This window comes from Leiobunum rupestre, chromosome 4 (genome assembly GCF_980474605.1).
Source record: "Leiobunum rupestre chromosome 4, qqLeiRupe1.1.hap1, whole genome shotgun sequence".
NCBI lineage: Eukaryota > Metazoa > Arthropoda > Arachnida > Opiliones > Sclerosomatidae > Leiobunum > Leiobunum rupestre.
In genome coordinates this window covers 21,510,177-21,536,948 of record NC_143387.1, presented here as the reverse complement: position 1 = coordinate 21,536,948, position 26,772 = coordinate 21,510,177, and the positions used below count along the sequence as shown (strand labels likewise).

At 31.6% G+C, this 26,772-nt stretch overlaps 1 protein-coding gene across 1 annotated transcript in view; it reads right to left on the bottom strand.

Annotated features, from left to right (window-relative positions):
• LOC149946859 (protein O-mannosyl-transferase Tmtc3-like) overlaps positions 1-26,772 on the bottom strand; it is a 143,589-nt gene that overhangs the window by 24,359 nt on the left and 92,458 nt on the right. The window contains exons 4-6 of the mRNA XM_090172043.1: positions 14,402-14,483; positions 7,280-7,391; positions 5,698-5,813 (exon numbers count right to left, since the gene is read on the bottom strand). Coding sequence (XP_090028169.1) covers positions 5,698-5,813; positions 7,280-7,391; positions 14,402-14,483 — 310 coding nt within the window. The remainder of the gene's footprint in view (positions 1-5,697; positions 5,814-7,279; positions 7,392-14,401; positions 14,484-26,772) is intronic.

Sequence of the window (26,772 nt, the reverse complement as noted above, 5' to 3'; positions counted from 1 at the left end):
TACCCACTTCCGGTACGTAACATCCGAAAATATTTTCTCCATCGGTTAATGTAGTACGCTTATTTGGTTACCATGGTAATAATGGACTGTTTTTTCGGAGTTTCAGCGGGACGTGGGTAAACGCGCGAGGCAGTGATTTCGAATCGAGGGTACGAGGTCTAAATTATCTTTGGTGTGGCCAAGATGTGTCGAAAATATTTATCCATTCGCAAGGAGCCACTCGTTTTTCTATTCGTGTTGGCCAACTACGTTTCGCGAACAAAGTTGCCTGGTATGAATAGGATTGAAGTCGCATTCGTAAAAGTTTCGAGATAAATTTAAATTCCCCGACTTTTCGTAGATTTTTTTGGGCCTATTTTCCACATCCTCGTTTTTTCAATGACCCGGGTCAAGCCCTCTACAAATATATTGTTGCAACGCGAAGAGAGGAGTACGGCAGCGGCGAATTGAAGGAAAAACCAAGTCCTTCCGAAGAGAGAAGTGGAACATTTGTAAGCGGGCATGGTGGCTAATCAGGATTGACATTTTCTAGAAGACGTAGCGTGTCGGCGGTGGTGTGTGTATAAGAGTAATAATATATTTACGAGGAAGTATCATCGAGAGGGAGCGAACGGCGTTTTTCTCATTGAGTAATTTTCTGGCTGGAAGCGAAATTGAGCTCAGTTCGCGAGAGCGCCTCTTTCGCGTCATTAATCACCTCTTCGCTTTTTGGGGCTGCTGCGTTTTAACTTTAGCATTTGTTTAAAAGCCATCAATCCAAATTTGGAAATTGCTTTATTTCAAACTCATCTTATCACCGTCGCCGAAGGAAACAACCCGAACGGAGAGCAAAAAATAACACTCGAGGAAAGCAGCTACAAATCATTTTCGCCGTTTCAAAGTTTCCAGCGCGTATACCAAAATTACGTTTTCCTTTATTTTACTCGCGAATGAAAAATGTCCACTTTACTTCCAACGAACGTGTATTCCTACTTCTTATTATTAATCTAAACAGAAACCGTTAGTTTTTTTTTGGCTAAGACGCGTTTTCTTTATACTTATTTCATTTTGTATTATTGAACAATATGTTATATTATCAAATACGCGTGTTCTTGTGTAAGGAATGCAGAGGCTTGGCGATCGAAATGGTTTTATTATTAAAACTACACTTTCGACGATGTTCTAATCTGATATATAGGTGCTAGTCCCAGAGCCCATGACAAAATAAGCACGTGATAAGGTACGCGATGGGTCAAGATATTTTGAAATTAGGTTAGTGATTTGTAACCAAGAACTGTTTGTCTTACGGGTCAAAGTGGGGGCTTGCCGGAAATACGAACCAAGTGACGTCACTTTCGGTGACCTTCAAAATTGATATGACCTGATATTGGTATCATTCGATTGGTCTCAACGTGCTCTTACCAAATATCGCTAATTTAACTATCAAATCTGAACCAAGAGGCGTATATAAGACTAAAAAACTAATTTTGAGCCCCTCCCAAATTTACATGTATAAGACAAAACTACTTTTTTAGTCTTATTACTCATTATCCCAAGATCTGATCTGATCTCACATGGTATCTGACTCATTATCCAAAGATCTGATCTGATGTCAAATGGTATCCGACTCATTATCCCAAGATCTGATCTGATCTCAAATGGTATATGACTCATTATCCAAAGATCTGATCTGATGTCAAATGGTATCTGACTCATTATTCCAAGATCTGATCTGATCTCAAATGCTATCTGACTCATTATCCAAAGATCTGATCTGATGTCAAATGGTATCTGACTCATTATCCCAAGATCTGATCTGATCTCAAATGGTATCTGACTCATTATTCCAAGATCTGATCTGATCTCAAATGGTATCTGACTCATTATCTCAAGATCTGATCTGATCTCAAATGGTATCTGACTCATTATCTCAAGATCTGATCTGATCTCAAATGGTATCTGACTCATTATCCCAAGATCTGATCTGATCTATAATTAATCTCACCAGATTCAGTTAGCTGAACAGTTATCTGACTTATACGTTAATTAGAAACAAGCGTTACTTTAAATTAGAAATTTAATTCGGTGGACGTGTAAGAATCTGAAAACCGTTGGTTAGCAATGGTTTCGGATTAGTTTTAGGTTTACACTATCTGGTTTCCAAATAAACCCACAGCAGCTGATCTAATAATATCCGAGAGTAAATGGGAATAATCTGATATCTGAACTTTCGTAATTATTTTATCGGTTCAGATAGCACAACTGTTACCTAAGAAGCACTTAGAGCAACAAAGCTTTGGATGATTGTGAGCGAATCGCGTGATTTTGATCACCACTCTCCAAAAAATATAAGGTCCTGGAGCTCTTGGGGTTTTTATTTATTTCCATCGGTGGTCACGTGATTCGGTTAAAGGATTCGAGCGCGTGCTCCTTTTTCATTTTCAACGCGCGCGAAATAGCACGAGCTACAATCTACTAATATATCAAGATAGGTGTTTCCATAAAGTAATACAATCAAAAAGTAAAAGTAAAAGGACTTGGCAGCATCACGTCATGCCGTACCTTTGGCTATGGCCGCCATGCTGGTAATCTTTTTTTTTTCAATTGTAAAAAGCATGGGTGACGTATTATATACGTCATGCTGCCGAGTCCATATACAATGTTTTCCTCCGCGTCACAAGCTTAAGCTTTTTAGTACTTTATTATAAAAACGCCTATTTTATTTCAGAATAGAAGTTTCTATAAAATGAAATGAATACAACGCCACAAGAAACAGCTTTATTAGGATTTTCTTCGCACGGGGGTTTTGCACTCGTAGCCTTGTAAAAGTAAGAGCCGCATTTAAACAAGAGCGCCACGTTAATTTACCTATTTTTCATGAATGGAAAATAAATTAAAGACGTGAAATTGGTAACCTTCAATAAAACACGTGACCATATAAAACGCTTTTAAATTTCAAAATCGAGACATGCGGATTTAACTATGTTTTTGAGCGTGCCAATAGTTCTTTTTATAAAGTAACGTAACACAGCACCCCACACAAAGAGGACGCAACCCGTCAAAAGTCGTGCATTTTCTTGTGTACAGTTTTCATTGGTTAGACACTTAAGCACTTACTGCCGTCGAAAGGGGAAAATTTGGATATGTCTTCCCCCTTTCCACAAAAGGCTCGTCGAATGAAATTTGTACACAACACTGCGTTAGCGTGTTTAAAAGCTAGTTGCGTTCTCCTTGTCTTTGTTGCTTCTAGGTCAGAGTCAAGAGGAATATAGCTTTTTCTAGCGCACGTGCAAATCGCTCGGGCGAAGAATATACTAATACACGTGAGAGCAACATTTTAAAAAGCTGAGTAAGATAACATTTATTTTTATGAAATCAACTATATGCCCCGTATTAGGGCTTTTTTTAGACCTTTAAAATGCTACAGAAAGTTATTTTCCTGAAATAGGACAGTAATAATTGGTGAGATCTGCAACCACGAGGTACGACAAATATTTTCTTATCAACTCATGTATTGTTGAAACTATAAAACATTTTGCGTGATATTTCTTATATTAATTAAATTAATATATTTTAAAATGAAGTTTACACCATTTTCTCTAAATTCATTTAAAGTAGAAGCAGTTAAAAAAATTACTAATGAGACTATCGTCTCAATAATATATTTAGAAACAAGAGGGATTATATTTTTTAGGAATGATAGAAAGACGGGAAACACTGGTAAATCTAAGAATTTCCTTCTCATAGACGTTATATGGAATATCATTTAAAACTAATTCAGGATTTTATTAAAAATCCAAAATCCCGAAGACAAAAATACCAATGTCCCAAATCGATTTCAGGTTTTTTTTTTTAATTCAAGGAAGGAAGATACAAGGGCTGAGTGGGTCTGGGAAGACCGCGAGCCCGGCGAAGATTTTTGAGGCGTGAGTGGGACCGGATTAATCAGGGCGAGATAAGTGTTACGGCCACGCCAACGGGGGGATACGTGGGGACAGGGGTGGGGACACCCGTGGCGGATGTATTCCGACCACCCGTTGGGGGATTGGTGGTCGTCCTCACACGGCCATCAACAAACTCTGCCTCCCAGACGCTTGGGATTACAGGAGTACGCCACTACTCCCGGCATCGATTTCAGGTTTCTTCATAATGTTTTAAAGCAAGTGTCGGCTCGACGTCAAGTAGCTCTTTTTTCAACAGATGTCGCTATCGCCGTAATCAAAACAAGTGAGTTAAGCTACATTTTTACCCAAAAGGCGGGTACTTACAGGTACCCCTCGCGTTGATTTGTAAATTGATCTATAATATAAATTACAGTTATTTTAAACAATATTTTTACATGGGATATATAGTTCAGGTTAAAGCCCGGAATAAGTTGTCTAAATATAATACTCTACAAAGGTTCTCTGAGAACGTTTTCATTTGGCTATTTGGAATTTAACTTCTTTTGCCAATAATAGATGGCATCGCGGTCTCCACGAAAGTCGCTTTTTTTCTAATAATCGGATAGATTCATGGCCATCTCTCATAACAGGGGCCTTATCATAATACAGGTGGGAATGATAGAGGCGACAGTTGCTTTAAGATAACTTCCATAAAAACTTCGAGTCATTTTAACTGAACCAATCTTTTCACGAAGAAGTAAACGGACACTAATTTCATGATTGACATTTAAAACTAAATTGTATATTTAACTAGCTTTAATACCCAGCGTAGCAAAAAGTCCAGAACTACTTAAAAATCCCAAATAAACCTCCCTTTCTACGATGCCCCTTTCTTTCACACTAACTCCCCTTCTACGAATTTCACACTAACCCGTTAAAAAGTTTAAAGGTCGGGACGGGCGCAAGGAACTCAAGAGAGGAAAACAAACCGGGCGCCGAGACTAGCCGATAAAATAGATAAGGGAAGCAAAGAGGCGAAGGTCCAAAGTCGAGTAAAATAAAATTGAATGATGAGTAAAATTGAATTAGATTAATAACCATGTCAGATTCTTTTAGGCGCGTTTAGTTGGAAATCAGGCCCTGAACATTGAGTTAAAATTTCAAAGCTCTAACCGTTCTCGAGTTTTTAGGAACATGACATACAAATAAATAAAAGGTCCAACTTTAAGACTTATAGTTATAGCTACAAGTAAAAAAGGCAAATATTTAGTAAGAAAAATTTATTGATGTAAATTGTATACTCTTTAGGGCAAACTTTTAGAAAACTCTTAAAATTCCCGGATTTTTACTAAATATAAATAATTTTCCTGACTTTTACTAAATAAAAATAATTTCCCTGACTTTTACTAAATAAAAATAATTTCCCTGAGTTTTACTAAATAAAAATACTTATCTAGGTCTGCATGAACCCTTGGCCATTATTATAAATGACCAGGGAGTTACAAATAAAGTCTCTAATCTGAATATATCTGAACCTCGATCTGAACTCTAGGATAAGGGGTCATTTACGCGGAGCCAGGAAAGGGTAATTAATTTTGTAAATTCTGATGTTTTCGGACGATTTTGTTCGCGGGAATTTGAACACGGGCGATCATATGGGCGTAGTGAGGTCGCCGGAAGTCGCAAAATAAAACAATTCACTTTTCTCTCGCTACAACAATTTATCGCTTTAATCTCAACCGGACGTTCAGCCGGCAGAGAGCGAACTGCCCCTTGTTATAGGTAAGCGCTCGAAGAGGCGTGTCGCGAATAGCAAATGGTTCGATGTACGTACCCCGTGCAGGACGAAGACGTCGTAGGCGCAGCAGACAGCCGTCACGGTGATGCCTTGTTCTTTGCTCAGCGTGGCCGCCGATATCAACAGGACGCACTTCATCAGCTCGTGCCAATCTAATAAGATGCGATGAAAAGAGTTCAATGAGGTAAAAACGTACGATTTTAGGGTTTCTGTAAATTTTACCGATTCAAAGAAGGGTTGTCTGATTGATTTAAATTATATATATAAATTGGAATTTTCCGGTATGTGAATAAATAAAATTGTGTTTAGCACTCATTTAATCCCGTGCACTTCAGAGAAAAATGGTTTCAGAAATCTTGAAATCAACTGCAAAAATCTATCTAGGGATGCACCGATATGGGTACAGCAGATATTAACAAAGTTATCTATCATAACAGTAGTGTATATGATAACATCAATATAAAAGACGGTTCAGTACACTGTCCTACCATTTTATTCTAATTTTTATTGAAAAAAGTTTGCAAGAGCATATTCGAATGTTTCTTTTCATTTTGCGTGATACATATTTTCTATCACGAATCGAATATCGTTGTTTTTTATTTGTTTACACTCGTAACTGTGTAACAAAAGGTTTGATCTAGCTTCTGAAATATGGCGTACGTGGCGCGGCCAATCAAATCAAATATTATCATTAGTTAGTTAATCGATAATTTTCCTATTATTAAGTCTTTCTCATACCGGTATTTTTCTTATATCGGTATCGGCCAATACCGGCTTCGCTTAAGTCGATAGTGGCCGATACCGATATTAGAAAAATAGGCCGATACATCGGTACATCCATAGAAAAATCACGAAATATCGAAGTCAGCCTAAAAAACCAGAAATCAACATTGCGCTTCGAAATCCGTTTCTGATTAAGCAAAATTTCAATATTTCGGAATTCTTGGGTTAATCCGTTTAACGTTAAAGCAGGAAATTTAGCTCTAGAGAAATTCGAGCATAAAAAGAAACACGAAAACATCATTTAAATAATTTCGGCATTATATGTTTAAGATTAGTGACGCCATCTTGTATGATTTGGTATATTTAAAAGTATAAATGAAAGTATCTTACCCTTAGCATTTGTATGTATAAATTTAAACAGTGTTCTAAATATCATGCTACTATTAATTTTGAGGCTTACGTGAAATTATACAAAGTTAATAGCGGTCTTGCATGACCTCAATAGGTGGATACTTTCCGCCTGCTCTGGGATTTTGAAGTATAATAAGAAGAGTAACCCTATGACGTCATTGTACTCCGATTCTGACAGATGGTGAACTCTTTTTGTTCCAGTACAAGCGAAAAGTATCCACCTGTTGAGAGTGGTCTCAAATTACCAAAAGCTGGCGCTGCATTTGAAATTTTACGTGTTTTTGAACGACATTGTCTATTTGGCCATACGAAATTTTCCAATTTATTATATTTAATCATATTTAACAACAACTATTTGTTTTTCATTTAGGTTTACAAAGTCTATTTTTAAATCATATCTAGTTTAATATTTTTACTTTAAATTTATGTTTATGAAATTTATCATATTTTAATCTTATTTATGCCTTGATATAAAAGTACTCACCGGTGGTTTCGAGTACTTTATCACGTTGTTTTGCACAATTGACGTAACACAGAAAGGCCCACAGGAAGAAAGCTGACGAAAGTGTTTCAGCTCTGCCCACAACTCCAGTTACCTAGAATAAAATGTGATCGCTATATTTTTTAATGTTTAGAAATTTAAATATAAATGATACTATCTTATAGTAAATGTTTAACTATGTAATATTCTAAGTAACGTAATAAAACCAGAATATCAATTAGCAAAAATTATCAGATATATTGCACACAAGTGGTTCTAAATATAATTCTAGAATATCAGGGTTGCCACAGGTTTTCCACCATCAAATTACCTGACTTTTCCAGGTTTTTCTTGAGTAGAGCTCGGCGTTTCGAAAAAAATTAACCACTTATTTTATTTTTATCCATAACCTACAATTACTCGAAAATAAAAATTATTTTTGCATGTTAAATCGTTGTTTATCCATGGATAATAACCAAAATATTTACAATTAATCGAAATTTTGTCAGTTAATTTATCTGTTACGCTGAGCTCTATGACCCTGACCATCTCTGGAGATTTCCTCCGACTTATTTTGTGCCAAGATTATGAATTTTTGAACCTATGTTTTAGAAAACGTTTCCTATTTGCCACCAAAATTAAATTCCCTAACATTTCCCTGATTTATAGTCTAATTTTTAAAATTCCCTGACTTATTTGCCATATTCAAATTCCCTGACTTTTCCAGGAATTACAGGTTTTCCAAGTACCGTGGAAACCCTGAAAATAATACTCAGTTCAGTGTTAGTGTCAAAAAAAAAGGTTTGCTCATAAAGTAAACATTAAAGTGTCGTACTTCTGTAACTTATGGTAATATGCAACAGATATTTTAATGGTGCAACAAGCTAGTCTCGATTCAAATGAAGTGCATAGGAATTTTACAGTAAAATTTGCAAAGCTTACTTAAGATAATAAGGAATCATAGTTAAATACAAATGATTAGAACCAATAAATGGATTATAAATCCAATGACAAAAAATGAAAATCTTCGATGTTCAGTTAAGCTTATTTGGTATCGTCAGAAGTAAATGAACCGAAGTTATCAGACTGCTATACTCCCCATGTTGGAGGCGTTTTCCTTAAGAAGTTATTACCTCGAATTTGAAATTTTGTGAGCTCCTAGGCGAACAAAAAAAACCGTTTTTGTTTTTTTAAACCATTTTTTATACATATAAATAGTTATACCCAAAATTCCCAAGTGCGATTTATCACGTCAAAAGAAGGGGATGTAAATTAGCTTTTATTTGACTCGATTTTCTCATCATTTTCATAAGGAAAACGCCCTCCGATTCTAAGTGTTATTTCAATGACTTTGGTTCATTTACTTCTGGTGTCGTTTGTTAAGTCGCGCGATTCCCTCGCCGTGTTTTCTGTTTTGCTGGTTCCCGTTATCTCAAAGCAGCCAAGAAAGCGAATTAAGGAAAAAGGAGAAACGGTTTTTCGGGTCACGTTGCTTTTCTACTACAAGATAAATCGTCACCAATAACGCATTTAGGGTACTGAGAACGTGTTTTCAACGGACCTAGGTAACTAAAGCTCCCGGAGTAGATTTAGGCCTACTAACTTAAGGTAACTTTATTTATTGTAGTGTTGTTAATTTTCCGGAAAAATAAAATGCCGAAAAATTTCCAGAACATTTTCCGCAATTCCGAAAAATTAAACAAATTGCTTTTTAAGGGTTTTTAATTTTTTTAAATTTTTATCGATATAAAATGTCTAATATCAGTAAACATACTACAAAACATTAATAGAGTTACATTGTAAATCAGTTTAAATTAGTCTAGAGACTCTATAGGTTTAGTTTTACTTTTAGATTCGAAAAAATTTGCAAACAATATATTAGACTAATCGTGGAATGAAAACGTTTTTATTTTTTTCGGAAAAATACGGGAAATTTTCCGGAAAATATACCGAATTACAACTCTAGTTTTTTGATATATCTATAAACTGGAAACACTAAGCACAAACTGCCAGATCTAGAGCCCCTAAACTGTATAGATTGTGATAAATAGAATTCTACGCGTTTTCAAAATACGCTTAACTAATTTCCGTTTTCTGTCAGCAAAGCTTATGACGCATTTTTCGTCACGGAGTTGCGACTGACGTAAATTTCGTCATATCCCATGAACAAATTTTCATAATGAAAATGATTTTCTAGTGATTATGTTACATATAAGAAACTTGTCTACGGCTCTATGCTTGATCAGTCTGAAAAATTGCAAGAGTAACGCCATCTCTAGGGGACTTTTCTCAAAATATTTCTTTGCAACAATTTCGTCATATTATTTAAATTAATGAAATAGTACAATTAAGAATTTAGTACAGACGCAACAAATAAATTAAGAATAAAATTGAACTTTTCCGTAACTAATTATTACAATCGATATTAGATGTTACTATACAGGGTGTCCATTTTTATTCGAAAAACCGTTGTAGTTAGAATTTTGTAATTTTTTGTGTTAATTGTCAGTACCGGGAGCCATTGTTGTACATAAAGTTTATCGATTTTAAAAAAATATTTTCAAATTTTTAAAAATTAAATTTTGATGCATTAGAGCTCGTCATATTTTGCCAATGAAAAAAATGTAGAGCGACGTCGAAAAAACAAGAATAACGTTTGGTCGTTGAAAACCAAATCATTTTTGACGAAATTACACGCGTTTGAAAATTGACTTAACGGGTAAACAAAATAATTGGAAAAATCAATAACTAGAATCTTTTGGATGCAGTGGAAGTGGTAAGAAAATATTATTTTTAGACTGAACTAAATATAATTTGTATTTATTTAAATGAATTTTAATGAAAAATAACCGAAAGGGAAAACATTTTTTAATTGAAGGACCTCAATAAATTTATTTATTTAATGCAAGATTCTAAATTTATAACTCTCGCTTAAATGCTAAATTACCATAGAACATTTTGGATCAGTAAATACTCGGGGAACCTTCAAGATATCGCGTATCTAATTTCGTGGATATTGTTTTTGGACTTCAAATTTTTTTTTTAAATTTGAAAATATTTTTTTAAAATCGATAAACATTATGTACAACAATGGCCACCGGTACTGACAATTCACACAAAAAAATAAAAATTCTAACTACAACGGTTATTGAGAAAAATCACTTTTTCGAATAAAAATGGACACCCTGTATAATTAGAAAATTAAGGTTTTTTTTCTCATTAACAAAATCAATCAAAAAAACCTTTCCATTTTTTAGGGCAAAATCTAATTATTAGATTAGATGTATTCAAACAAAAAATAGTTTTATTAAATTTAAATTAAGAAGAACATCTAAGAAATAACTGAAAGTAGTTAGGCTAAATTATATTTCATAGCTGTAAATATAAAGAATCATTGTACATGTCGAAATTTTATCGACGGGGGATGAGATTGAACGAATATCACGTTTTGCTGGTCAAACTACTTTAAAATAATATCGCCCGTAAAAAATATTTTCACGTTCTTCCTGAAGATTTGATGACGCGGCGACAATTTTAAGGGATTATGTGATGGGACTAAACCTCTTAAAAAGTTACGAAACAAGATTTAGGTGGCGTTACATTAAAATTCTACCGAAGAAAAGATATTTATGACCATTTTTTTATATTTTTTCCTCAGAAGACAATTTCTAATTTTTGTTCATGTATGGAATAAAATAAAAAAAATAAATTTAAGTTTAAAATTTTGAGCTTTAATATTCAATTTCCTTGAAATTTAACTTCGTTTCTAACACAGCGTATTTTGAACTTGGATCAATAATGTACTTATTTATACTGTCCTGGGCAACGTGGTTACCGCCACAAGGAATAACGAATATGAATGGACATTAACAAGATTTCGGAAAACATTGACTTAATTTGGTGTAAATTTAAATATATAAACGTAATAAAATTCAATATCATCAATACTACAGGTTCCGAACACTTTGTAAACCTGGCTTTAAATAATTGTTTGCGGCGGCTAAAGCTTCCTCAAGGTAATAGGTTTTAAATTCCCATACATAATTAATATCTTCTCTTCTCAAATTCAACCGCTCTGATATCTGCTTCGCTATGTTTGATCATTTCACAGCAAACAGCGTACCGTTACATCATTAACTTAGAAAGTAAAAATAAAACCGTAACGGCAACTTGCTGTTCTCGAATAACAGGAATCTTGGAAACTGATACGCGTGAAACTGACAAGGACAGTACCCGAGGTGTTTATTCTCGGTTTTGCTCAAAGTCGGCCGTAATGTAGACCTACATGTGATATAAAATTTCCCAAAAAAAGACGTTGCACTACCCATTCGATTTGCCATGGCAACCAAAAATGTTTCTGATCACTTAAAACCAAAAAATCTCCATTTTAAAAAAGCACGCGATTTTCTCGGTTTCACAGGGTCTTAGCTATGAATTATTTTTTTAAATTTGAAAATCACCAAATGGGTAATTTGGAACACATTTTGGGGTAAACTTGTAACAATTTTTGGATAAAATAAGGAAAAAATCTTATTTTTGTTTTAAATGGTCGAAAACATTTTCGGTTGTCATGGCAAATCGAATAGGTGGAAAATTTCATATCTCATATAGGTCTACATTACGGCCGACATTGAACAAAAGTGGCAATAAACACCTCGGGTACTCTCCTTGTGAGTACATTGTTTTGTTAAAGCTAAACGCATACCGCAATTGAAGTATTTAATGATTTGTAGTTTTCAAGTCAGGCCCGTAACCAGCCGCCAAATTCGGGGCACTTAAATTTGAAAGGGGGGGGGGACGCCAATGCCTTGATACTAATAATCGTAATTTTTAACTCCCACTTCTGAAATTAGTAAATATCCCGAAATTGGTTTTATTCTGTTATTTTTTAAATTATGAATTTAGACATCGAAGAAAACAGAATAAAAATACAGGTAACCGATGTTATATGATATTAGTTGGTTGTTGAACAATCGATTTTATTTTGGGGTCGGTCGGGTTGGAGATGCTCAAATATTCAGTTGAGGGCACCCCCCTATACGGGCCTGTTTCACGTATAAAGAAAATATTATCAATTTATTTATTTATTGCTAACGTGAAAGGATGCATCGGTTGTCAGCTGTGGATGGGTGCAGAAGTGAAAATACTTGTGGGGCATATTTGTTTGTGATTTTCACGACAACAGAGTAGTGTTTAGCAAATAGCCAGTCTAATTGAGTATTTAATCAAATCACTTTATAACTTCTGGGTTTTGGAAAATTATAGACCAAAATTTGATTTATGAAATTTTTGAAAGTGCAATTTGTGGGGCTCAATTACATTGATTGTACGGATTTGTGGCCGCCCTGAAATCTAGGAGGTTACAATGTACCCTTGTACCACTATACCGCCGCCAGTAGGAGCCCAGTTTCATTATAGGATTATAAAGATTACCAGATGACAGTCAGAAATTATAGCAGACGACACGTATAAAAATATTTCGAAACTAAAAAGGCGAATATAAGCTAAAATAAGAGTCCCGCGATGTCAGTCCGGTATTCCTGGCGACCGGTGTTCGGATAAAATGATTATTCGCGACAAAAACAACCCTAGGTGGCACTGCGGCGTGCTTCCTACGTCCAATTGGAAAAGAGAGCGTCGCGATCATTTTTGTCATAAGTCATCCATCGTAAACGAATATTTCTGAAACATTAACTCTCTCAAAATTATAGGTATTTAAAGGACATTTTAGAGGTTCAAAAATATAGGAAAATATATGATAGGCTAAAAAAATATAGGAAAATATAGGATAGGTTCAAAATATAGGAAAATATAGGATAGGTTCAAAATATAGGATAATATAGGATATGTTCAAAATATAGGATCATATAGGATAGGTTCAAAATATAGGATAGGTTTAAATATATGATAATATAGGATAGGTTTTAAATATAGGATAGTATAGGATAGGTTCAAAATATAGGATATATTAAAATATAGGATAGTATAGGATAGGTTCAAAATATAGGATATATTAAAATATAGGATAGTATAGGATAGGTTAAAATTTGAAAATATAGGAGAACTTAGAAAAAAAGGATAATATATGACAGGTTAAAAATATTAGAAAATATAGGATAGGCCCAAAAATATAGGATAATATAGGATATACTAAAAAATGTAGGATAATATAGTATAGACTCAAAAATATAGGAAAATATATGATAGGCTAAAAAAATATAGGAAAATATAGGATAGGTTCAAAATATAGGAAAATATAGGATAGGTTCAAAATATAGGATAATATAGGATATGTTCAAAATATAGGATCATATAGGATAGGTTCAAAATATAGGATAGGTTTAAATATATGATAATATAGGATAGGTTTTAAATATAGGATAGTATAGGATAGGTTCAAAATATAGGATATATTAAAATATAGGATAGTATAGGATAGGTTCAAAATATAGGATAGTATAGGATAGGTTCAAAATATAGGATATATTAAAATATAGGATAGTATAGGATAGGTTAAAATTTGAAAATATAGGAGAACTTAGAAAAAAAGGATAATATATGACAGGTTAAAAATATTAGAAAATATAGGATAGGCCCAAAAATATAGGATAATATAGGATATACTAAAAAATGTAGGATAATATAGTATAGACTCAAAAATATAGGATAATATAGGATAGACTCAAAAATGGAAGAAAATATATGATAGGTTAAAAATATAGGATTATATAGTATAGGTTCAAAATATAGGATAATATAGGATAGGCTCTAAAATAGAGGAAAATATAGGATATGCTCTAAAATAGAGGAAAATATAGGATAGGCTCTAAAATAGAGGAAAATATAGGATAGGCTCTAAAATAGAGGAAAATATAGGATAGGTTAAATAATATAGCATAATATAGGATAGGTCCAAAAATATAGGAAAAAAGGATAGGTTTAAAGGATATAGGATAATAAAGGATAGGTTTAAAGGATATAGGATATTATAGGTTAGGTTTAAATGATAAATTACAATAGAGGTTAGGTTAAAAATACGATAATATAGGCTACGTTCAAAAATATAGGATAATATAGGATATATTAAAAGAATAAAAGTACTAGAAATGAGATATAAAATCTTACGGCTTCGACGTGAACGGGATGAACCGAAAACAACAGCGATGACACCATACTCGCCACTTCTGGCAAAAACAAGAGACAAACCCTGTTCGTGGAAATAAAACCAAAAATTACTATCATCATCACTATACAATCAGGAAACTATGTAGGTATACACTTGGAATGTCTAAGGATGATTTTACGGCCGTGACGAAGCTCGTAGACACGGGCGTGTCTTAAAGCGGGAAAACTCACGACAAAAACTCTCGCGCCTCGCTACCCTAATTCGACGAAAACACGTCATTTAGCCCAATCATGGTTATTATATTATTAGCTTACCTGATTATCTCTTTTATAACCATTCAAATACCTGAAATTAGGTATCACTACACTTCTTTCGCGAAGAACATTATAACTACTTTAAAATATTAAGTACGATAACAATTTGAGGTTTTTAAATCAATTGTTTTATAAGCCAATTTCGCGCGGGAACCTCGAGCCAATGAATTTGAAATGCCGTGTTACGTCTTACACTTGACGTAGTTAAGCCCCGCCTTTTCTCGAGGCGCTTTCGTATCATCGTCCCAATGGAACCTTAGACATTCCAAGTGTATACCTCTATAGTTTCTTGATACTATAAACATTACTATTCCATAAATAGAAGTAGTACTATTTAGATTTAGTAGATTTTTCGCGTGAGTATTTGATCTATAAGAAAAAGCGTGAAGTGACGTTCTGTGTCGTTTCTTTAATATTACGATATGAATTAACGTATTTAATGAACTTTTCACACCATGTAAAAATTCCATTAATATTGCACTAATACGTACCTTATTGAGAAAAATGTCTATATTGGGACTGTAACATCTAATGTTAATAATTATCGTATTAATTAGATTTAATTAACAACGATGACGATTAACAGCGCGTTAAAAGTCAGTTAATGCGACAAAAAGAGAAAAAAACTGAAGTTGGAAACGTTAAATGGTTGTAACGTATCTTTTGCGGCATAATGATTCGAAGCTCCTTCTCAAGACGTGATATTTTCATCACTAATGAACATAATTCGGGGTCTCTCTACCTGCGTGCCGCAAATGGCGATATCATCATTACGGGACGTATAAGATAGGTGGGCACGCGCCTCGCCACTAGAGCCCTACAAAACTTGTAATTAGTAATGACTTGGTCGCGCGGTAATTATTAGGCTGGCTAGAAGAAGAGATCTCCCTCGCCCTTACAATTACTTGCCAACATCGGCGACCCAAATTATATATATATTCGTTAAAATAAAGTTTGAGTAACAAGCTTTGGTTCGTGCGAGTGAGAGGCTGCTCAAACTTTCACTTTTACTTTTTGTAATATATTGCCAAAGGTAAATGAACAGAAGTTATCGAAATAGCGCTCAGAATCGGAGGGCGTTTTCCTTATGAAAATGATGCGAAAATATAGCCAAAAAAAAGCTAATTTCCATCCCCGCCTTTTGACGCAATAAATTGCATTTGGGAATTGTGGGTAGTAGAAGGAAAGTGAGGTCGACCCGTCAGTCCCAGGTTCAGGTTTAGGTTCGGGATTGAGATCCGGGATTTAAGGGATGAAATGGGGGTAAAATCGTCAAAAAGTCAATGTATTTAGGGTATTCCTCGCGACGATTTGTTTTCCCGTATATCAACATATTATGTCCAGGCCAACTTGTTCATTTATCTACGCTTATCTCGAAAGATACTTGAACGTATATCTTATCAAGTTTTATCGTACGGAATAAGTTGAAATGATGTAAAAATTGATAACCTAGGCGACGCGTGGGCAGATTACCCCGGGGGACGCGGTTAATTTGAATTTAAGAGTGTTTTGACGTCATGGAATATTCGTTGTTAAAGTAGAATGAAAATATTTTTAAACTTCATTTTAATATCATTGTAGTATGCTTGGCACTTGAACCAATCTCACGAGTATTTCTTAAAACAAATATCTCGATCGCGTTTTATCGTACGAAATAAGTGGAAATTATGCAAGTTGTATGTTACTTGATAACCTAGGCAGGAAGATAGCGCGCGCGTACGCGGATTACCTGGGAGGCGCGGATTGCCCGGGCGCGCGGTTAATTTGAATTTAAAACATGGATTCCCTCTCCGAAATAATTCATGTACCCAAAATTGGACCGCAAGTTTTTTTCTTTTAGGGGAATCTCTATGGGAGTTTAACATTACAATAAAGCTAATAGGTCCAGTTTGGGGTACTTTTGGTCCGAAATGGGGTACATAGGGCCGAAAATGGTGACTTTGGTCGTTTTAAGGGTACTTTTGGTCTATTTTGGTCCATTTTTGGATTGAAAAAATACTTAAAGTGGTTTTACTGATAAACTCTAAAGGAATTTAACTTTAAAGGGTATCTTAGATTATTGTTTTTAATTTTATTCAAGTTGAAAACGTATTAAGAGTCCTTCAAAGTACTATAAAAGGATTTTATTTACGAACTTAATTCATATTTTCTTCAAACTTTCAATTCGCTTTTATTACTATTTAAATACGGTAAAATATAATTCTTATACACAAATATAGTCAGAAAGATACTATAAAACACTAAAATTAAAATTAAATTAAATTTGTGTGGATAAGATTTGTAAATATCATTTTGAAACTAATAACTTTCACGCTTTATTTAAGTCAAGCCAATAAAAACAATTACCTTTATTTTAAATACGGTAAAATATAAATACATTTCCGATATGTAAATAGGTAGAATAACACTATGAAAAGTTCCTTTTTCTTCTTTTAATACGACAACACACAACTCTGATACGCAAATATATAAAGAAAATATAAAAAAAAATTTACTCTACGTTCGATACGTTAAAATACATTTCCGATACACAAATATAGATAAAGAAATACTATAAAATGTAAAAAGGTAGAAAAATACTACACATTAACCATTATGAATTTAAGCTTACAACATCCTTCACGTATAGAGCATAACATATATGTTCAGAGTTAACTTGTTTCCTCGTTATCTTTAGCGTATGGAATAAGTTAAGAATGTACTGAAATGGTGTATGTTTAAACCTCGTAGAATAAAGAGTAAAACATATGTTCAGAGTCGGCTTGATTACTAAAGCGAATAACACAGAGACGTTTCCGGTGTAGTCACGTAGGAAGAAAAATACTACAACTCTCTCTATACTCTACATTCAACACGTTAAAATATACTTCCGAAATGCCAATATAGGTAGTAAAATACTACAAAATCTCTATACTTTACCTTCAATACGTTTAATTACATTCCAATATGTAAATATAGGAGGAAAAATACTACAAAAGCCTCTTTTCTTGGCGTTCAATATGTTAAAATAGATTTCTGAAATGCAAATGTAGGTAGTAAATACTACAAAATCTCTATACTCTACCTTCAATACGTTAAATTACATTCCAATATGTAAATATAGGTAGTAAATACTACAAAAGCCTCTTTTCTTGGCGTTCAATATGTTAAAATAGATTTCTGAAATGCAAATATAGGTAGTAATTACTACAAAAGCCTCTTACTCTACGTTCAATACGTTAAATTAATGATATGCCTCCGATCGAATCGTTCATTTTTTCCTATTTAAATATACGCATTTAAATTAAAATTGCTTCTAGTTTTCGGCAGTCGATTAATTTTTATCCACAAATTTTCCGATTTATTTAAAAAACGTTGGTAAAAAGAATATCATTTTAACTTATTTAATTGTGTTTTTTACCCAACCAAGCATTTATTTGAATAAAAGTGGTATTTATTTAAATAACCAATAGTTAAATAAAAATTGTTAAATGTTTAAATAATCGAAAGTGAACAAGCCTATTTTTTAAATAAAACAAACAGACTTTAGAGTTGATAAGATTTGTAAATATCATTTGAAACTAACAATTTTCACGCTTTATTTAAGTCTGGCAATTACATTTTTAAAAATGAAAGAAGTTAAACAATATAAAAATTTGTAAATATTGTAAATATTTTTAGGTAATAAAGAAATTAAGAAATGTTTTAATTAAAATATCTTTCATTTTCTACTAAATTTTTAAAAATGAAAGAAGTTTAACAATATAATTATTCTAATATAATTTCAAAATCAGGTATTATTTTAAGTACAAATGCATAATTTAGTGAAGCAATTCTTATTTAAATACTTTTATTTAATTAATTTGTGTATCTGAAATGTATAAGTGGGTTTTACTATTTATCACGGTTTTTATATATATATATATATATTGGAATTGTTACAAAAGGTTCTTTTAAACGTAACTTAGTACATTAATTTATTTTGGAAGTTCAAAACGTATTAAGAGCCCTTCAGAGTACTATAAAAGGATTTCATTTACAAACTAAATTAATATTTTCTTCAAACTTTCAATTCGTTATAATTTGAATTTAAATGAAAACATCATGGATTATAGGTGCGTAATCTACTATTAGACCGAACGGATTAAAAATACTTAAAGTAAGTGGTTGTACTGATAAACTAAAGGAATTTAACTTTAAAGGGTATCTTAGATTATTGTTTTTAATATTATTCAAGTTCAAAACGTATAAAGAGTCCTTCAAAGTAATTATATAAGAATTTTATTTACGAACTAAATCCATATTTTAGAAGTTAGTTTGTATGAAATACTTACTAATACCTGAAAAATGGACTTTAGAGTTGATAAGATTTGTAAATATCATTTGAAACTAATAATTTTCACGCTTTATTTAAGTCAAGCAATTACATTTTTAAAAATGAAAGAAGTTAAACAATATAAAAATTTGTAAATATTGTAAATTTTTTTAGGTAATAAAGAAATTAAGAAATGTTTTAATTAAAATATCTTTCATTTTCTACTAAATTTTTAAAAATGAAAGAAGTTTAACAATATAATTATTCTAATATAATTTCAAAATCAGGTATTATTTAAAGTACAAATGCATAATTTAGTGAAGCAATTCTTATTTAAATACTTTTATTTAATTAATTTGTGTATCTGAAATGTATTTATTGAAAAATAAGTGGGTTTTACTATTTATCACGGTTTTATATATATATATTGGAATTGTTACAAAAGATTCTTTTAAACGTAACTTAGTACATTAATTTATTTTGGAAGTTCAAAACGTATTAAGAGCCCTTCAGAGTACTATAAAAGGATTTCATTTACAAACTAAATTAATATTTTCTTCAAACTTTCAATTCGTTATAATTTGAATTTAAATGAAAACATCATGGATTATAGGTGCGTAATCTACTATCAGACCGAACTAATTAAAAAAATACTTAAAGTAAGTGGTTTTACTGATAAACTCTAAAGGAATTTTGGAATTTTCTAGAATAGCAAAGTAAAACTAAAACGTAAAACAAGTTTAAAACGAAACTAATAACTGGGAGAAAGGTTGAAGTAAGTAATTTTTTTGATTTTTCGTTTTTTAATTTTTGAGTTCCTTATATTATTATAAACTAAATTAAATATAATTTTTGAAAATTTGTGATAAAAGATCTGCTCCTTCGTGTTTTACATATATTTAAAAACTCGAGATTTTAATGAATTGTTTTCAAAGCATGAAAAATATAGCAGATACTTTGATTTTAATTGTAGTTAGTAGTTACTTTAAAAAAAGTCGCTAGCTGACTAGGAGCTGGTGTAGTTAAATTTAAAAAAAGTGTATTTTAAATTTTGTTTGTAAAAGTTTTTTTTTCAAAAAGTTTAGTATTATAGTTTAAATTTATTAAATAAAATAAAATATAAATTATACATTTGGTTTAGTATTTTACTATTGCAAGTAAAATTAATAGTAATTTCAATTACTTTTTTAGTTTGTTTTTTTTTGACAAATATGCAAACTATTTAGTTATTTCAAAAACAAATACGTCGAATTATTTGGTATTCGAAATACTATTGGTTAGTTTTTATATCTTTAATTTTATTTTTCAGAACAATTTCTCTTTGTCTAGCTTCTTCTAACTTTAATTTAGATGGCCTTAAAGCCAAATATTTAACAAATTTTGTAACCAAGTAGATGGAGCTTTAAACAATTTTTCAGTCATGTAGTCATGGTGCCCCGAGCCTCCGTCGACGTCTGAAATGTGAAATGGGGCACCGACGGGGCTGGCGCGGACGCTGGGGGCACGGGCGCCACCCGCGTCTCAATGTCTGACTATCATCTCGCAGTTCCATACTGGGCTATTTGACCATCAAAATGACTAAATACACGTATATTTGAACATTTCCTTGACTACATGACTGAAAAATTGTTTAAAGCTCCATCTACTTGGTTACAAAATTTGTTAAATACTTGGCTTTAAGGCCATCTAAATTAAAGTTAGAAGAAGCTAGACAAAGAGAAATTGTTCTGAAAATAAAATTAAAGATATAAAAACTAACCAATAGTATTTCGAATACCAAATAATTCGATGTATTTGTTTTTGAAATAACTAAATAGTTTGCATATTTGTCAAAAAAAACAAAAAACTAAAAAAGTAATTGAAATTACTATTAATTTTACTTGCAATAGTAAAATACTAAACCAAATGTATAATTTATATTTTATTTTATTTAATAAATTTAAACTATAATACTAAACTTTTTCAAAAAAAAACTTTTACAAACAAAATTTAAAATACACATTTTTAAAATTTAACTACACCAGCTCCAAGTCAGCTAGCGACTTTTTTTTTAAAGTAACTACTAACTACAATTAAAATCAAAGTATCTGCTATATTTTTCATGCTTTGAAAACAATTCATTAAAATCTCGAGTTTTTAAATATATGTAAAACACGAAGGAGCAGATCTTTTATCACAAATTTTCAAAAATTATATTTAATTTAGTTTATAATAATATAAGGAACTCAAAAATTAAAAAACGAAAAATCAAAAAAATTACTTACTTCAACCTTTCTCCCAGTTATTAGTTTCGTTTTAAACTTGTTTTACGTTTTAGTTTTACTTTGCTATTCTAGAAAATTCCAAAATTCCTTTAGAGTTTATCAGTAAAACCACTTACTTTAAGTATTTTTTTAATTAGTTCTTTTATAGTACTCTGAAGGGCTCTTAATACGTTTTGAACTTCCAAAATAAATTAATGTACTAAGTTACGTTTAAAAGAATATATATATATATATATAAAACCGTGATAAATAGTAAAACCCACTTATTTTTCAATTAATACATTTCAGATACACAAATTAATTAAATAAAAATATTTAAATAAGAATTGCTTCACTAAATTATGCATTTGTACTTTAAATAATACCTGATTTTGAAATTTTATTAGAATAATTATATTGTTAAACTTCTTCCATTTTTAAAAATGTAGTAGAAAATGAAAGATATTTTAATTAAAACATTTCTTAATTTCTTTATTACCTAAAAATATTTACAATATTTACTAATTTGTATATTGTTTAACTTCTTTCATTTTTAAAAATTTAATTGCTTGACTTAAATAAAGCGTGAAAATTATTAGTTTCAAATGATATTTGCAAATCTTATCAACTCTAAAGTCCATTTTTCAGGTATTAGTAAGTATTTCATACAAACTAACTTCTAAAATATGGATTTAGTTCGTAAATAAAATTCTTTTAAATTACTTTGAAGGACTCTTTATACGTTTTGAACTTGAATAATATTAAAAACAATAATCTAAGATACCCTTTAAAGTTAAATTCCTTTAGTTTATCAGTAAAACCACTTACTTTAAGTATTTTTTTAATCCGTTCGGTCTAATAGTAGATTACGCACCTATAATCCATGATGTTTTCATTTAAATTCAAATTATAACGAATTGAAAGTTTGAAGAAAATATTAATTTAGTTTGTAAATGAAATCCTTTTATAGTACTCTGTAGGGCTCTTAATACGTTTTGAACTTCCAAAATAAATTAATGTACTAAGTTACGTTTAAAAGAACCTTTTGTAACAATTCCAATATATATATATATATATATAAAAACCGTGATAAATAGTAAAACCCACTTATTTTTCAATAAATACATTTCAGATACACAAATTAATTAAATAAAAGTATTTAAATAAGAATTGCTTCACTAAATTATGCATTTGTACTTTAAATAATACCTGATTTTGAAATTATATTAGAATAATTATATTGTTAAACTTCTTTCATTTTTAAAAATTTAGTAGAAAATGAAAGATATTTTAATTAAAACATTTCTTAATTTCTTTATTACCTAAAAATATTTACAATATTTACAAATTTTTATATTGTTTAACTTCTTTCATTTTTAAAAATGTAATTGCCAGACTTAAATAAAGCGTGAAAATTATTAGTTTCAAATGATATTTACAAATCTTATCAACTCTAAAGTCTGTTTGTTTTATTTAAAAAATAGGCTTGTTCACTTTCGATTATTTAAACATTGAACAATTTTTATTTAACTATTGGTTATTTAAATAAATACCACTTTTATTCAAATAAATGCTTGGTTGGGTAAAAAACACAATTAAATAAGTTAAAATGATATTCTTTTTACCAACGTTTTTTAAATAAATCGGAAAATTTGTGGATAAAAATTAATCGACTGCCGAAAACTAGAAGCAATTTTAATTTAAATGCGTATATTTAAATAGGAAAAAATGAACGATTCGATCGGAGGCATATCATTAATTTAACGTATTGAACGTAGAGTAAGAGGCTTTTGTAGTAATTACTACCTATATTTGCATTTCAGAAATCTATTTTAACATATTGAACGCCAAGAAAAGAGGCTTTTGTAGTATTTACTACCTATATTTACATATTGGAATGTAATTTAACGTATTGAAGGTAAAGTATAGAGATTTTGTAGTATTTTACTACCTATATTTGCATTTCAGAAATCTATTTTAACATATTGAACGCCAAGAAAAGAGGCTTTTGTAGTATTTACTACCTATATTTACATATTGGAATGTAATTTAACGTATTGAAGGTAAAGTATAGAGATTTTGTAGTATTTTACTACCTATATTGGCATTTCGGAAGTATATTTTAACGTGTTGAATGTAGAGTATAGATAGAGTTGTAGTATTTTTCTTCCTACGTGACTACACCGGAAACGTCTCTGTGTTATTCGCTTTAGTAATCAAGCCGACTCTGAACATATGTTTTACTCTTTATTCTACGAGGTTTAAACATACACCATTTCAGTACATTCTTAACTTATTCCATACGCTATTTAAAACACATGGGATAAAGATAACGAGGAAACAAGTTAACTCTGAACATATATGTTATGCTCTATACGTGAAGGATGTTGTAAGCTTAAATTCATAATGGTTAATGTGTAGTATTTTTCTACCTTTTTACATTTTATAGTATTTCTTTATCTATATTTGTGTATCGGAAATGTATTTTAACGTATCGAACGTAGAGTAAATTTTTTTTTTATATTTTCTTTATATATTTGCGTATCAGAGTTGTGTGTTGTCGTATTAAAAGAAGAAAAAGGAACTTTTCATAGTGTTATTCTACCTATTTACATATCGGAAATGTATTTATATTTTACCGTATTTAAAATAAAGGTAATTGTTTTTATTGGCTTGACTTAAATAAAGCGTGAAAATTATTAGTTAAATTCCTTTAGAGTTTATCAGTAAAACCACTTTAAGTATTTTTTCAATCCTTATACCTATATTTACATATTGGAATTGTTACAAAAGGTTCTTTTAAACGTAACTTAGTACACTAATTAAGTATTTTTAATTTACCGTAATTAAAATATAGGTAAGTGGTTTTTATCTTATTTTATACCTACGGAAGGGATAAATAAATTATAGCAATAAATTTTTGGAGTTTGGAGATGGGTGGAAAAAAAATAAGGCTCTTCGTTTTTCCAACTGCTTTTCTGATGTACCCAAAAATGGACCAAAATAGACCAAAAGTACCCTTAAAACGACCAAAGTCACCATTTTCGGCCCTATGTACCCCATTTCGGACCAAAAGTACCCCAAACTGGACCTATTAGCTTTATTGTAATGTTAAACTCCCATAGAGATTCCCCTAAAAGAAAAAAACTTGCGGTCCAATTTTGGGTACATGAATTATTTCGGAGAGGGAATCCATGTTTTAAATTCAAATTAACCGAGCGCCCGGGCAATCCGCGCCTCCCAGGTAATCCACGCACGCGCGCGCTATCTTCCTGCCTAGGTTATCAAGTAACATACAACTTACATAATTTCCACTTATTTCGTACGATAAAACGCGATCGAGATATTCATTTTAAGAAATACTCGTGATTTTGGTTCAAGTGCCAAGCATACTACAATGATATTAAAATGAAGTTTAAAAATATTTTCATTCTACTTTAACAACGAATATTCCATGACGTCAAAACACTCTTAAATTCAAATTAACCGCGTCCCCCGGGGTAATCTGCGCACGCGTCGCCTAGGTTATCAATTTTTACATCATTTCAACTTATTCCGTACGATAAAACTTGATAAGATATACGTTCAAGTATCTTTCGAGATAAGCGTAGATAAATGAACAAGTTGGCCTGGACATAATATGTTGATATACGGGAAAACAAATCGTCGCGAGGAATACCCTAAATACATTGACTTTTTGACGATTTTACCCCCATTTCATCCCTTAAATCCCGGATCTCGATCCCGAACCTAAACCTGAACCTGGGACTGACGGGTCGACCTCACTTTCCTTCTACTGTGGGTATAGCTATTTCTAGGTATAAAAAAAAGTTTTATAAAATCAAAATTTTTTTTTTTCGGCCTAGGATCGCGCAAAATTTTAAATTCGAGGTCGAAATGTAACTTTATAAGGAAAACGCCTCCAACTTGGGGAGTATAGCAGTCTGATAACTTCGGTTAATTTACTTTTGATAACCGTAAATTATGTTATTACGCAATAAGTGCTTTGGGTATTAGCCTAGCTGATTATTATTACTATAATTATTAGTATTATTATTATTATTATTATTATTATAAATAAAAAAATAGCCGAAGGTATTATAACGGACATAAAAGTACTGTTTTGTAATTATGAAAAGAATAGTCTTGAACATTGGAGAAATTTGTCAATATCGTGGTAGTATGATGTGATCAGGATCATCTAAAGCGGCTATTGAAGGCATGCCATAAGCTTTCGATTGACATATCAACGATTATTCTAGACCTAATTGTTGAAGAGGTATTTCGACTATACAAGTGGGCCAAGTACACACAAATCTCTTAAGATTTTATGTAAAAACCATGTCCTTCACCTCAGCACGGCTCCATGGAACGAAATTACAAAACTTACGACAATAAACTTAAAATGTACTCGGACCAAATAGATCTCCGAGTCGAAAACCAATTATAAAGTAATTAAAATAGCCAGAATTTCTGATGATAGATCTGTTTCGTCATGTTTGGGACTGATCAGTACCGTGCAGGGAATCTGGCTTTCTATTATTAAAAGGGAAGCCTAATCAACTGAAATTTCAGAACTACGTGCGTATTTTACTATTTTTTGATTCTTTGTATTGCAGTTTATAAGTGGTTCTTATTCACTTAAAACAATATCATATTGGTCTTTATTACTTAACGATAAAGATATTTAGAAAAAGGTTTTAAATTTTAAACTCGAGCTTCTTTTATAAGCATTGCCTCATCGTTCGAGGGGATTAAAAAGAAATCATAATTCGGTGAAATAAAACTGATTTTTCATATTGAGATAACTGACAAGGAGACTACCCGAGGTGTCACACACCTATTTTGTTGAAAATCGGGGATCCGGTAGACCTTATGGTAGTACACTCTTAAAACAAAAGGTGTATTTTCTTGTCCCATATTTAGCACCTTAACAGGTTTATAAAGGATGTTATTCTACACCTTAAGAAGCAGTTTTCCTGCTAGGGTGTTTATTTACACTGTTTGGGATGCTTAGGTCCTCCGTTTTGGTTACTTTTTTATACAGTTTGTGGTATAAACCTATTCCCTTCAGGGTACAAGACTACTCCTTTTAGGGTACCAAACGACTCCCTTCAGGGTGCTACAATACTCCCTTTAAAGTGTTAAAATACTCCTTTTAGGGTACTAAACTACTGCCTTAAGGGAGCTACACCCTTACGAGGTGTTAAATCACTCAATTTACGGGGTAATATAACACCCTTTATACACCTTTTCAAGTTTTTAATTTGGGACAATAAAAATCCCTTTAGATCGTTTAAATTAACATTAAAGAGTGTTTTTTTACAGATATTACACCCTTAATATACCATTAAAACACCCTTTGTTTTAAGAGTGTAGGAAAATTAACAAAGGGAAAAGTTGAAATGGGCTTTGGTTTCCCCATGGCAACCGATTTTTTTGACCTCTCCATATAAAAAAAGGATGGGAGTTTCTCGGTAAAATTTAACCAAAATTGATCAATTTTACCCAATATCCTT